The sequence below is a fragment of the Papio anubis genome, chromosome 13 (assembly GCF_008728515.1).
Source record: "Papio anubis isolate 15944 chromosome 13, Panubis1.0, whole genome shotgun sequence".
NCBI lineage: Eukaryota > Metazoa > Chordata > Mammalia > Primates > Cercopithecidae > Papio > Papio anubis.
The window spans coordinates 3,857,693-3,872,324 of NC_044988.1; the positions used below are offsets into that span (position 1 = coordinate 3,857,693).

The 14,632-nt window shown below is 40.4% G+C and overlaps 1 protein-coding gene across 6 annotated transcripts in view; it reads right to left on the reverse strand.

Annotated features, from left to right (window-relative positions):
• PTPDC1 (protein tyrosine phosphatase domain containing 1) overlaps window positions 1–14,632 on the reverse strand; it is a 101,447-nt gene that overhangs the window by 45,556 nt on the left and 41,259 nt on the right. For 4 of the 6 annotated variants that reach the window (XM_021927728.2, XM_021927723.2, XM_021927725.2 and 1 more), the window contains exon 2: window positions 10,765–10,852. The exons of the other annotated variants lie outside the window; for them this stretch is intronic. Coding sequence is in view for 3 of the 4 variants with exons in the window: in XM_021927723.2 (XP_021783415.1) it covers window positions 10,765–10,846 (82 nt within the window). In the remaining variant the exon portion in view is untranslated. The remainder of the gene's footprint in view (window positions 1–10,764; window positions 10,853–14,632) is intronic. 6 annotated transcript variants of the gene reach the window in all.

Genomic DNA, 14,632 nt, shown 5'->3' on the forward strand with positions numbered 1-14,632 from the left:
GACCTAACAACTGAATATATTTTTGGCAATACCCATGCTACTCCAGTTAAAAACGCCATATCGTCTTCCAACCCCCAGTTTCAGAGAGGATGGAGAGGGAGCTGATCATCTATCAAACACTCCTGCTCTGCAGAAGTGGGATCAATCTACTTCTCCCATCAGGTGGTGTCAGAGGGATAAACATGGATCTCATCTTCTACTGTGTCTAGAAGGACCATGTGGTGCCCTGATTCCCCCAGTGGGTGGTTTTGGGGCTGATCAGGGAGCTAATTTTCCATATCCCAACTGGAAAAAGCAGGTGGCACTCTGATTCCCCTGCTGGGTGGCGGTGGTGACCTGAGCAGAAAGATGATTTCCCCCCATCAAGTAGAAATGGGCAGTGCTTCAGTTCCCCCGCCAGGCTGGTGTCACTGGGGTCTATCTGTGAGCTGCGCCTCACCCAGCAACAACCAGTCTTAACAGGGTGGTTTGAAGTGGGATTAGTCAACACCAGGCTCACCACCTGCCTCTATGTCAGTGGGACCCAGTGGGGACTTGAACCTTCGTTCTCATCCATCATCAAGGACACTGAACAAAGCTGTGCAAGTGGGGGCCTGTAAACACTCTACTTTCCCCCAAACTTCAATCTTAGCGAGGCCCAGTAGGGAGACAAACCTCCACATTCAATTGGTGTCAACAAGACTGAACAGTGCAGTGGGAGGAAAGGCTAGTTGGTATTCATGTATCTGCTGCCGCTTCCCCAAGCAACAGGGGAGCTTCAAGAGGAGTGGAGCCTCCTCACTCATTTGCCATCAATGAAGCAGAATGATGGGGTGTGAAGCAGGATAGTCAACACTCCCATTTCCCAATCCCCTGGTGTCAATGGGGTCCAGTGGGGAGGTGAACCCCCAACTCCACCTGGTATGAGGAGGAAAGAGGTGGTGGGAGGTGGGAGGGTTGGCATTACACTTCCCACCTTGTCCTCCCCTTAGGACCACAGGGCCCAGCCAGGAATGAGCTTCAGTCACACCTCGCAGAAACAAAGCAGTGTGAGTTGCTTCCACTTCTTCCTAGGTGGCAGTGGGGTCCAGATTTTTTTTTTCTCATGTTGCTGATCTTATCCCCCCGACTCAAAGGCAAAATGACAGTGCAAGGCAATGCCCCACTTTCACTAAAAAGATGTCAAAGAGAACTGGTGAGAGACGTGAAATTCCACCTCGTCATCTGGACTGAGGCAGTGTTTTAATCACCCAACTTTTGTTGGGGTGGTGTCAGTAAGGCTGAACAGGGAGCTGGGCATATACACTCACCTGGCTCCTGGGCAATGCTTCAACAGGAAGACTGCCTGACAAGCAAGGAAAAAAAGGACCCAAAATGTACAGAATACAGCTGAAAATCACTTGTCATACCAATAATTAGGAAAATCACAACTTGAATCAGAAGAAACAATCAACAGACATTAAAATGGAGACAAATGATATGCTGAAAATTTCCAATAAGGACTTTAATTATAATGTGTCTTGGCACTGATTCCTAGAATAACTGGAATCATACAGAGAATGTTCTCTACCCACAATGAAATCAAACTAGAAATCGATAACAGAAAGACAACAGGAAAAACTCCAAAGACTTGGAAATTAAACGTCAAACTTATAAATAAATCATAAGTCAAATAGGAAGTCTCGAAGGAAATTACAAAACACACAGAACTGAATCAAAATGAAAATATATCAAAATATATGTAAGACGCTGGTAAAGCAGAGATTTGTAAGAAATTTCTATCACTTAATGCTTATGTTAGAGGAGAGGTCTCAAATCAGTAATTCAGATTTCAACCTAAGTAAACTAGAAAAATGAGAGCAAAACACACACAAAACAAGCATTGGACAGATAAAAATAAGAACATAAATCAGTAAGATTAAAAACAGGAAAACAACAGTGAAAATCAGTGATATAAGAAGCTGGCTCTGTGAAAAAAGAAATAAAATTGATAAACCTCTAGCAAGACTGACAAAAATTTTAAAAAGACACAAATCACCCATATCAGGAATGAAACACAGCTATCACTACAGATCTGGCAAGACTGACAAAAATAAAAAAAAGACACAAATCACCCATTTCAGGAATGAAACAGGAGCTATCACAGCAGATCTGGCATCCATTTAAAGAATAACAAGGAACTAATACAAACAAATCAGAAATCACTGATATAAATTTGACAACTTAGAAGAAATGGATCAACTCCTTGAACACTGCCAACTACCAAGACTCAGCCAAGATGAATGAGACAACCTGAACAGTTCTATAAAAATTAAAGAAATTGAATTAATAAACAAAAAGTTCCCCAAAAGAAATCTCCTGGCTTAAACGACCTCACTGGAGAATGCTACCAAACATTTAGAGAAGAATGGGCACCAATTTTCCACAATGCCTTCCAGAACATAGAAGAGGAAGGAACATTTCCCACCTCCTTTTATGAGGCTAACATTACCCTGATACCAAAAGCAGACAGAGTACAAAAAGAGAAAACTATAGTCCAGCATCAATCCTGAACTTAGGAAAAAAATCCTCAACAAAATATGAGCAAATAAAATCCAGCAATGCATAAAAATAGTTATACACTACTACCAAATGAAATTTATTACAGGTACAGGCTGGTTTAACATTAAAAAAATCAATCAATATAATCCACCACACCAACAGGCTAAAGAGGAAAAATCATATGATCATATCAATTAACACAGAAAAAGCATTAGACAAAAAAAATTCAACACTGACTCATGATAAAAACTCTCAGCAAGTTAAGAATGGAGGAGAACTAATTCAACTTGTTATGGAAAACTTACTGCTAACATCATACTGAAAAGGAAAAGACTGAATGCCTTCGCCCCACGATCAGGAAGAAGGCAAAGATTCTGCTCTTGTGACTTCTGCTTGGTAGAAGCTTTAGGCTACTATGATAAGGCAAGAAAAAAAAATAACAGCATATGAATTGGAAAAGAGGAAACAGAACTGTCCTTATTTGCAGACATGATTGTTTATGTAAGAAAATCCCAAGGAATCACCAAAAACTTCCCAGAATGGAAAGTGAGCTCAGCAAAGTAGTAAGGCATAAAATCAACACGCCAAAATCAATTGCATTTCTATACACAAACAAAAAACATGTGGAAACTGCATTTAAAAACACAATACCTAGGCCACGTGTAGTGGCTCATGACTGTAATCCCAGCACTTTGGGAGGCCAAGGCAGGCGGATCACCTGAAGTCAGGAGTTTGAGACCAGCCTGGGCAACATGGCAAAACCGTGTCTCTGCTAAAATACAAAAATTAGCTGGGCGTGGTAGCAAGTGCCTGTAATCCCAGCTACTCAGGAGGCTGAGGCAGGAGAATTGCTTGAACCTGGGAGGCAGAGGTTACAGTGAGCTGAGTTCATGCCACTGCACTCCCATCCTAGGCAACAGAGTGAGACTCCATCTCAAAACAAACAAACAAACAAACAAACCACAATACCAGTTAAAATCGCCCCAAAGAAAATGAAATACTTAAGTATAAACTTAAAACATGTATGAATCTGGCCAGGCGCAGTGGCTCACGCCTGTAATCCCAGCACTTTTGGAGGCCGAGGCGGGCGGATCATGCTGTCAGGAGATCGAGACCGTCCTGGCTAACATGGTGAAACCCCATCTCTACTAAATAATACAAAAAATTAGCCAGGTGTGGTGGTGGGTGCTTGTAGTCCCAGCTACTTGGGAGGCTGAGGCAGGAGAATGGCATGAATCTGAGAGGCAGAGCTTGCAGTGAGCCGAGATCATGCCACTGCACTCCAGCCTGGGTAACAGAGCAAGACTCCATCTCAAAATAAATAAATAAATAATTAAAAAAATATATAAATCTATATGCTGAAAATTATAAAATTCTGATGAAAGAAATCAAAGATATAAAAAACAGAGAAACATATTGTGATTATAAATTAGAAGATGCAACAAAGATGGCAATCTCCTCAAATTGATTTACAAATTTAATTCTTATCAAAATCCCAGTAATATTTTTTGTTGACATAAATAAGCATATTTAAAGTCACAGGTCCTATCTAAAATGATCTTGAAAAAGAGAATAAGTGGGAAGAATCACTCTGTGCCATACTAAGGCCTATTACATAACTACAGTATTCATGACAGGGTAGTATTGGTGGATGGACAGATATATTAGATCAGTGAAACCCAACAATGAATCTACAAACACACTCACATAGCTTCAGGGCACTAGGATAGATGAAAAGTTCTGAAGACTTGACAGCAAAAGTGTAATCCATAAAAGAATAATTGGACCTCATGAAAATTAAAAACTTTTTCTCAGAGAAGGATCATATGAAGAGATAGAAAGGTAAGTTACAGAGTGGGAGAATGTATCTGCAAACCACATATCAGAGCAAGATCTAATATCTAGAGTATATAAAGAACTCTTAAAACTCTAGAGTAAAAAAAAAAAATTAGTGGATAAAGGAAACGCACTGATATGTAAAAAGAGAATATACAGATGACAGATGAGCACATGAAAAGAGGTTATCATTATTAGCCATTAAGGAAATGCAAATTAAAACCACAAAACACACCACTATATAGCTCTAATGGCTAAAATAAATACTGATAAAACCTAATGCTGGTGAGGATGTAGAGAAGCTTGATCACTCATACATTGCTGGTAGGAATATAAAATGGTACAACTACTCTGGAAAACAGTTTGGCAGTTTCATATAAAGTCAAACATGCAACTATCATATGACCTAGAAAGGAAATTCTTGGGTATTTATCCCAAAGTAATAAAAATCCATCTACACACAAAAATCTGTACACGAATGTTTACAGCAGCTTTATTAATAATAGCCCCAAACTAGAAAGAATCCAGATACCCTTCAGTGAATGAACTGATAAACACACTGTGGTACATCCATACCATGGAATACTACTCAACAATAAAAAGGAATCAACTATTGGTACACACAACAACCTGGATGAAACTCCAAGGAATTAGGCTGACTGAAAAAATCACTCCTAAAAGGTTACATACTGTGTGATTTTATACACATAACGTCTTGCAAAGACAAAATTATAGAACTGGGGAACAGATAGTGGTTGCCACAGGCCAGAGTTATGAATGTAGATGGGTTTGACTATAAAGGAAATAGGAAGGATCCTGTGTTGATGGAACTGTTCTGTATTTTCACATTAACAATGTCAATATCCTGGCTGTGATACTATTATTACACAATAGTTTTCCAAGCTGCTACTATTGGTGGAAATTGGATAAAGGGTAAATACGATCCCTCTGTATTATTTCTTATATTTGCATGTAAATGTACAATTATCTCAATATTTTAATTAAACATGTATATATAATCAAAGAGAAAGATCGTACATAAAGCCTAAGCAAGGGTCATCTAGCAGAGGTCAGGGCAACACAAGGAAGGCAACTAGTAAGGTGCATGGCATATGCTGTGGGGCCTGGCAGGGTACGGGCCCTGTATGGAAAATACAGCTGAGTTGGGTGATGGCCTGGCAGGGTTGAGAGACTGGTTAGGAAAAGGAGGACTGAGTAAACAAGCAAACATACTGGGGATAATAAGAGCCAGGTTTCTCATTCTTACATAATTATAAATGGGAACAGCTATAAAGATGGTGTAATATTGGATTGGAATTGAAAGTACTGGCCGGGCATGGTGGCTCAGGCCTATAATCCCAGCACTTTGGGAGGTTGAAGTAGGCAGATCACTTGAGGTCAGGAGTTCAAGACCAGCCTGGCCAACATGGTGAAACCCTGTCTCTACTAAAAAAATTAGTAGGGCACAGTGGTGGGTGCCTGTAATCCCAGCTACTTGGGAGGCTGAGGCAGGAGAATTGCTTAAACACAGGAGGCGGAGGTTGCAGTGAGCAGAGATTGTGCCACTGACTCTAGCCTGGGTGACAGCGAGACTCCATCTTTAAAAAAAAAAAAAAAAAAAAAGAATTGGAAGTACCAAAGTGAACTTGTGGTTTTCAATATATATAGACAGAAACAGAAATAAATATACAGTTGACTCTTGAATACAAGTTTTAACTGAGCTGGTCCACTTCTATGCAGATTTTTATCAACCAAAAGGGACTGAAAATATGGTATATGCAAGACGCAAAACCCTTTAGCACGTGTGGGTAGCACAGAGGAGACTGTGAGACCTAAGTATGCATGGATTTGGTATACCGGGGGTGGGAGGGTCCTGGAACCAATCCCCTGTGTACAAGGAGGGATGACTGTACCCGTAAAAATGGACAGATACTTATGTATATGTATGAACACGTATTTCCTAGCTCTGTCCCCTAAAAGGGGTTGGGAATCATGATATTCCAGTAGTAGTGAGCATACCAGATCTTGGTTTCTAAGTACCATTTCCTACTAAAAAGAACCAAGGTTCCTTGAAGAAATGGCTGATTTCTGGGCCAGGGCAAGAAAAGAATAAGATGAGCTGGAAGGCTGTGCCAAAGAGTGAGGAATACAGGAATGGCGGGGACACGTAAAATGGACATTGTAAAGAGCTTGAAGGGGTTCTTACTGTCCAAATATGGGGAAACTGGAGCATCCAAATAAATCATAGTAAAGGATCACAACCCACTGAGCAAAACAGGAATCCATGCTAAATAAATAAACAATTGAACAAATAAGAACAGGAAATTCTTCCTTACACTAGAATGCCAACTAATAAAGACAGAAGGAATAATGAAATTAGAAAATCTCCAGTTATTGGAGCGTTGGGCAGGGGAAGAAAATCTCCAGTTATCTATCACAGTAATAATTAATTCAGGCAAGAAACAGTAATAGATGCTAAAGCTGTTAGGTAAAAGTTGGATGTGGAACAGGATATTTACGTAGTCTGAAAGCATCTCTCCTTAAAATATTAATTATGAGGGGAGAAAGAATAATTTATAATGGATAAACTTTGGCAGACACCGCTTTACTGATGTGATCAAACTAAACAGTGATGGGGCAAAACGACATCTTGTGCTATCTGTGATCCTTCTACCAAAAATGCATAATCTCAGTCTTATCATGAGGAAACAGCAGACAAACCCAAACTGAGGAACATGTTACAAAAAAAAAAAGTCTGTAATCTTAAAAAATGTTAAGGTCATAAAGGTCAAGAAAGGAGTGACTAAGGCCTTTGAAAGGGATTTAAAAAACATTACCAGAATCATTTTCCTATTAAAGGATATTATTGGGACTGCTGACAAAACTTGAATGGGGGTCTCTGGGTGAATAGAATGTAGGAGTTCTTTTGTGTGCTTTTCTTGTACGATTACTGTAAGTTTGAAATTATTTCAAAATAAAAAAATTAACATCACAAAAAGCAAGACAATCATACAGCCTGGGCATCCTGAGGCAGGAATATAGCACTGCCCATGAAACAGTCTTGCCAACTAAAAAAAAATCTGACTAGACTCTACATCCATCTACCAATTTATAGAAAATACCATGTCGATATAATCAGCAAAATACAGACTGTGGCAAACTGCATAAGGCAAAAAAAAACTGTTTCCTTCAACAAATAAACTGTAAGGAAAAAGAGACAGAGGGAAGCCCAAGTTTAAAAGAGATTGAAAGCTGGGCAAGGTAGGTCACGCCTGTAATCCTAACACTTTCAGAGGCTATGGTGGGTGGATCACTTGAGGCCAGGAGTTTGAGACCAGCCTGGCCAACATGGCTAAACCCTGTCTCTACTAAGAAAACAAAAATTAGCCAGGTATGGTGGCGCGTGCCTGTAATCCCAGCTACTCAGGAGGCTGAAACATGAGAATCGCTTGAGCTTGGGAGGCAGAGGTTACAGGGAGCCAAGATCATGCCACTGCACTCCAGCCTGGGAGAGAAAAAAGCAAAGAGATTGAAGCTAAATAGCAACCAATTACAATGTATTGACTTTTTTCGAATCCCAATTCAAACAAATTATACACACACGATATATATATAAATATATCTATGGTATATCTATAAGACAATTAGAAATTGAACACTGTTTAGATATTTGATGATATCAAGCAAATACTGTTGATTATTTGAGGTATGGTAGTATTGATGTGGCTTATTGTTATTATTATTATTATTATTATTTTTGAGATGGAGTCTCACTCTGTCACCAAGGCTGGAGTGCAGGGGTACTACATGATCTCGGCTCCCTGCAACCTCCACCTCCTGGGTTCAAGCAATTCTCCCGCCTCAGCCTCTCAAGTAGCTGGGATTACAGGCACACGCCACCACACTCAGCTAATTTTTTTGTATTTTTAGTAGAGATGAGGTTTCACCACATTGGCCAGGCTGGTCTCGAACTCCTGACCTTATGATCCACCCAATTCAGCCTCCCAAAGTGCTGAGATTACAGGTGTGGGCCGGGCGCGGTGGCTCAAGCCTGTAATCCCAGCACTTTGGGAGGCTGAGACGGGCGGATCACTAGGTCAGGAGATCGAGACCATCCTGGCTAACACGGTGAAACCCCGTCTCTACTAAAAAATACAAAAAACTAGCCGGGCGAGGTGGCGGGCGCCTGTAGTCCCAGCTACTCAGGAGGCTGAGACAGGAGAATGGCCCGAACCCGGGAGGCGGAGCTTGCAGTGAGCTGAGATCCGGCCACTGCACTCCAGCCTAGGCGACAGAGCGAGACTCCGTCTCAAAAAAAAAAAAAATAAATAAATAAATAGATTACAGGTGTGAGCTACCGGGCCGGGCCAATGATGTGGTTATTTAACAAATAAAATGATGCAATGCCTCAGTTTGCTTCAAAGTGCAGGGAACTGTGAGAGAAGTGAGTGGCTGAGATTGTTAAAACTGGGTTATGGTACATATTTGAGGGATGATGCATACATGGGGGATGATACAAATATGGGTATCTTTATTTTATTCTGTATACTTTTGTGTTTGAAATTTTCCATAATAAAAGTTTTTTGTTTTGTTTTTTTAATGGCCGGGCATAGTGGCTCACTCCCGTAATCTCTCTGGGAGGCTGAGGCAGGCAGGTCATTTGAGGTCAGGAGTTTGAGACTAGCCTGGCCAACATGTGAAACCCCATCGCTACTAAAAATACAAAAACCAGCTGGGCGTGGTGGCACACACCTGCGGTCCCAGCTACTCGGGAGGCTGACAGGAGAATCTCTTGAACCTGAGAGGCAGAGGCTGCAGTGAGCCAAGATCGTGTCACTGCCCTCCAGCCTAGGCAACAGAGTGAGACTCCATCTCAAAAAGACAAAAAAAAAAAAAAAAATTTTTTTTTTTTAAGTAGTAGAATCAAGATTTAACTCTAGGTCTGTCTCACTCCACAGCTACTTCTTGATAAGTTTTCTATTTTCCTTTAAAAATAAATACTTTATTTATGTATCCCCCAATTACATTTTCCCATGATTCACTATATAACATTTAAAAAAATACTTCCCATCCACAAACATAATAAAGTATAACTATCTTTATAGATAAGATATGCTTTACTAAAATTAGCTATAAAGCAAATGCTATTTGTCTAGATTTTTTCCTAACTAAAAATTAGCTGCATTTATACTAAGAGGAAAATTTTAATTAAAAAGATGTTTTTTGGAAAGGTAAAAGTCAGCATACCTAGTGGATCGCAATAGAGGTGGTGCGACCTTCCTGGGGGTGTTTGGAAACATGCCGGGTTTTTTCATTGTCACTGAAACCTGGGGATGCTACTGGATTTAGTGGGAGGGGGCAGAGATGCTTGCTCAGAGTTCTCCAGTACAACAAAGAGTTGTCCCACCCCCAAAGACAACAGAATTGCCATTGAGAAACACCAACTAAGAGGTAACATTTACAACAGAAGAAAGAAAAGGGAAAAAGGTTCATCTGACTCAGACTTGTTGGATGAAGAGTTACTCAGGGGGAAGGAAACATTATTCTAGAAGGGAAGCAGCCAGGAGACATCATTCTTGCGTTTGTTTTAGACAATACTTCTTTCTAAGACCAGGGAAACTAACACATTAAGTCTGGCACCTAGAAGCTGTCCACAAATGGTAGTTACCAGTAGTATTAGTGCCTCTAGGGCGAAACACAGCAAAGACGGATGAAGGAGGATCTACAAGGATATGGAGTTTGGACAAGATGAGAAGTGGGAAACAATGATTTTCTTGATGAGAGAGAACGCCCCCTGGTGGAGTGGTCAGATTCCAACAAGAACACAACAGAACTGACTTGTTCTAGCAAGTGTTGAACTCAATACCTTTAGTTAGACCCTTACTCCTTTACTCTTCTTCCTATCATCAAATCTATACTTGGGGGAGAAATCCTTCAAAGTTCTCTATACAGTAGGACTAAAGTGAATGTCGGCAAAGCCCCAAGGGGGCAGTTAGAAAATACTGTAAGTGGTACTGCCAAGAGAAATTACTTAACATCTCTCTTGGTTAACTGCCGGTGGTGGCAGCAAGACCAGCAATATGAAAGTAGAAGCAGGAAGGCTCCCAGCTCAGAGCCTGTGATGGTCAGGAAGAGTAAAGGGCAAATGTGGTAGTAAGAGTTCAAGTCATGACACTTGTCCTTGCCTGGGGTATCATTAAAAAGCAAAACAGCATGAGAGAAAAAACACTGGGAGAAGTAGGGCTTTCTTCTTCATATTAGAATCCCAAGTTGCATGTATTACTTACTGCTTTATCATCTTGGCCAAGATGAAGAAGAGAGCCTTTTCTTTTGTGTCCATTCATATAGCTACTTTTATTAAATGCTAGCTTGCACAGAGAGACAAAAAGTGTATTAAAGAGATATTACCTTTCATGTTTGCAACACACTTGCTGTTATTCATGAAGGTAGAGTATGGCTGTTCATTCTGAGGCAAGACTCCTGCAGCCATGGTAGTCTGTTGGAAAGAAAAATTATTTTTTGAAAGTTTGCCTTGGGATAGTCATTTATTAATTACCCAAAATATGGCTAGATCTTTGTTATCCAATGCTGCAGTCCTTGGCCAAGTGGCGGATAGTTGAAATATGGCTAGTCAGGTTGAGATGTGCTGTAAGTGTAAAACACACACAAGATGCTGAAAATTTAACACAAAAAATACAATGTAAAATACCTCAATAATTTTTACATTAATTACACTTGCTAAATTTCATGGCTAAGACATTCTTGTATTGCTAAAATGATACAGTTTCCACTGAGGAAAGTTAATTAAATCTTCTTAGATCTTTGTTAAGTTCTTTCTATATGCCAGACACCAATAGTAAACCACTTTTTTCTAACAAGAGCTCTACGAAGTAGCTCTCATCCCCTATTTTAAAGGGGTAGAAGTCGGGTCAGTAGGATTAACACACACTAGGTAGTAGGGTGGTAGTTAATCCCATCTTCCAGCTTCCATCAGTTTTTTCAACTAGTACACAGCTGCAGATGAAAGAAATTCTAATAAAGATGATCTCAACATTGTTGAGCTTCCAGATAAACAACCGTGTAATTCCACTTTGTAGCTCCTAACAGTACCTCAATGTAAATATTGATGAAAACAAAACTCAGTTGTGGAATTTTACAAATGATAAAACTATTTCCGTAAAATGCAAGCACATAACCCAGAAAAGTTTATGGAGTTGACTATGATACAAGAGAAAATAACACAATTCTAAAGTGTTTTCTAAATAATGATTTTAATAATTTTCTTTGCAAAACCATGTTTATGGTTTGAACATCTATTATTGGGGGGTCAAATATTACACTTTTTTAGCTTATTAAATGGCTATGAATTTTATTTAAAGTCAATAAAAACTTGTTGAAATTCTTGCACCAATAAATCTACAGTGGTAATTAAATCCAGCCCTAATTAATATTTTTCTCTGGTGCACTGGATCATTCCTCTAAGAAAAAGTCACTTCTCAAATCTCAGTGATTCTTTGAGAATTTCAAGTTCACTAAAATTTTACTTCTAAAAGCAATCTTTATATGCTCAAGAAGTACAAAATTAAAAATCTAAAATCCTATTTGATAAAGCTATTTCCCTTCAAAAGAAATACAGGAATTAAAATCACAGGGGTGATCTAAAGTGAAATTAAAAAGAATGCTTCCTGAAATAATAATAATGTCATACACTGGGTATCATACTCATTAATGCAAAAGTTTATAATGTGCATAATATTTCAAATAAACATTACATAAAGACATTAAGTAAACAGACTAATGGAACAAGTTGTTCCAGGAAATTCATTAGCAAAAACTTAATTTGAAAGGATATCCATTAAGATTAGACTTAGATAAAACTTTTTTTTTTACCATATTTTAAAATTTGGACTATTTTCTTAAAACATTTTGATGGGAAAAACAAGTATCACCACATTAGAATCATAGAATTTTGGAGCAGCTGCGACTCTAGCCCTGGCTATTTTGTATATAAGATGTTATGAACCATGTCCCAGAGAAGGTCCTGCCTTGTCCCACATGATCCAGCATGGAAAGTCACAGAGCATGCTGGTGACAAACTTGGACCAGTCATCACTTTTCTTGTGAAGCTTTCCCTGTCCTCACTCTTTGCTCTTCAGCTGTAATGTAATGAAACATGTATACCTGACAGTATCCCCTGTAGACCATGGGGTCACGAGGAGGAAGTATGACTGCTTTACCTTTATGTATCTAGAGAATGGAAAAGCCAGAAAAACTGAAATGGACCATACTTGACTGAGTTGAGTTTATTCATATCTTATTTATCTTTGTATCCTAAAGCCTATTGAAAACATGTCTAATATGGTTTGGATCTGTCCCCACCCAAATCTCATGTCAAATTGTGTTCACCAATGTTGGAGGTAGAGTCTGTGGGAGATGACTGGGTCATGGGGGTGGATCCTTCATAAATGATTTAGCATCATCTCCTTGATGTTGTCTTGTGGTAGAGTTCTCATGAGATCTGGTTGTTTAAAAGTGTGTAGCAACACCCCCCACCCGCCCTTCCTCCTGCTCCCACTCCCTTTGCTTTCCACCATGAGGCCTCCCCCAAAGCAGATGTTGCCATGCTTCCTGTACAGCCTGCAGAACCATGAGACAATCAGACCTCTTTTCTTTAGAAATTACCAAGTTTCATGTATTTCTTTATAGTAATGCGAGAATGGAATAAGAAAGATACTTGAAAATATGGAGGCAGCTTTGGAACTGGCTAATGGGCAGAGGTTGGAAGAGTGGGAAGGGCTCAGAAGACTAGAAGATGAGGGAAAATTTGGAACTTCCTAGAGACTTGTTGAATGGTTGTAACTAAAATGCTCATAGTGATATGGAGAGTGAAGGCCAGGCTGAGGAGGTCTCAGATGGAAATGAGGAACTTACCAGGAACTGGAGCAAAAGTCACTTTTGTTAAACCTTGGCAAAGAGCTTGGCTGGATTGTGCCCCTGCCCTAGGTATCTGTGGAACTCTGAACTTGACAGAGAATTTAGGGTATCTAGTGGAAGTAAAATGTTTAAGAAGTCACCTGGCTGCTTCTAAAAGCCTATCTCATATGCATGAGCAAAGACATGACCTGAAAGTAGAACTTATATTTAAAAGGGAAGCAGAGCACGGAAGTTTGGAAAATTTGCAGCCTGGCCATGTGGTAGAAAAGAAAAGTCCATTTACAGGAGAGCAATTCAAGCCGGCTGGAGAAATTTGCACACCGAAAAGGAAGGCAAGTGCTGATATTCAAGACAACGGGAAAAATGCCTTGAAGGCATTTCAGAGACCTTCCAGGTAGCCCCTCCCAATACAGGCTCAGAGGCCTAGGAGGAAAGGGTGGTTTTGTGGCCTATGCCCAGGGCCCTGCTGCCCTGTGCAGCCCCAGGACACTGCTCCCTGCACCCTAGCAGCTCCAGCTGTAGCTAAAATTGGTCCAAGTACAGTTCAGGATACTGCTTAAGAGGGTGCAGGCCATAAGCCTTGGTGTCTCCTATGTGGTGTTTAGCGTGCAGGTGCACAGAATGCAAGAGTTGAAGCTTGGGAACTTCCATCTGGATTTCAGAGGATATATGGAAAAACCTGAATGTCCAGGCAGAAGCCTGCTGCAGGAGCAGAGCCCTCATGGAGAACCTTTACCAGGGCAGCACAGAGGGGAAATGTGGGGTCGGATCCCCAACACAGAGCCCCCATTGGGGCACTGCCTAGTGCAGCTGCAAGAGGAGGGCCACTCTCCTCCAGATCCTGGAATGACAGTGTCACCAGCAGCTTGCACCTTGTGTCTGGAAAAGCCATAGGCACTCAATGCCAGCCCATGAGAGCAGCCTTAGGAGATGAACCCTTCAAAGCTACAGGAGCTGAGCTGCCCAAGGACTTGGGAACCCACCCTGTGCATCAGTGTGCCCATGGAGTATTTTGGAGCTTTAAGGATGAATGACTGCCCTGCTAGGTCTCAGACTTGCATGGAGCTTGTAGCCCCTTTCTTTTGCCTGATTTATCTTTTTTGGAACGGGAGTATTTACCCAATGCCTATATCCCCATTTTATCTTAGAAGTAACTAATCTGTTTTTGACTTTACAGGCTCATAGGTGGAAGGTACTAGCCTTGTCTCTGATGAGACTTTGGACTTTTGAGTTAGTGCTGGAATGAGTAAAGACTTTGGAGTACTGTTGGAAAGGCATAAGTGTATTTTACAATGTGAGAAGGACACAAGATTTGGAGGGGCCAGAGGTGGAGCTGTATGGT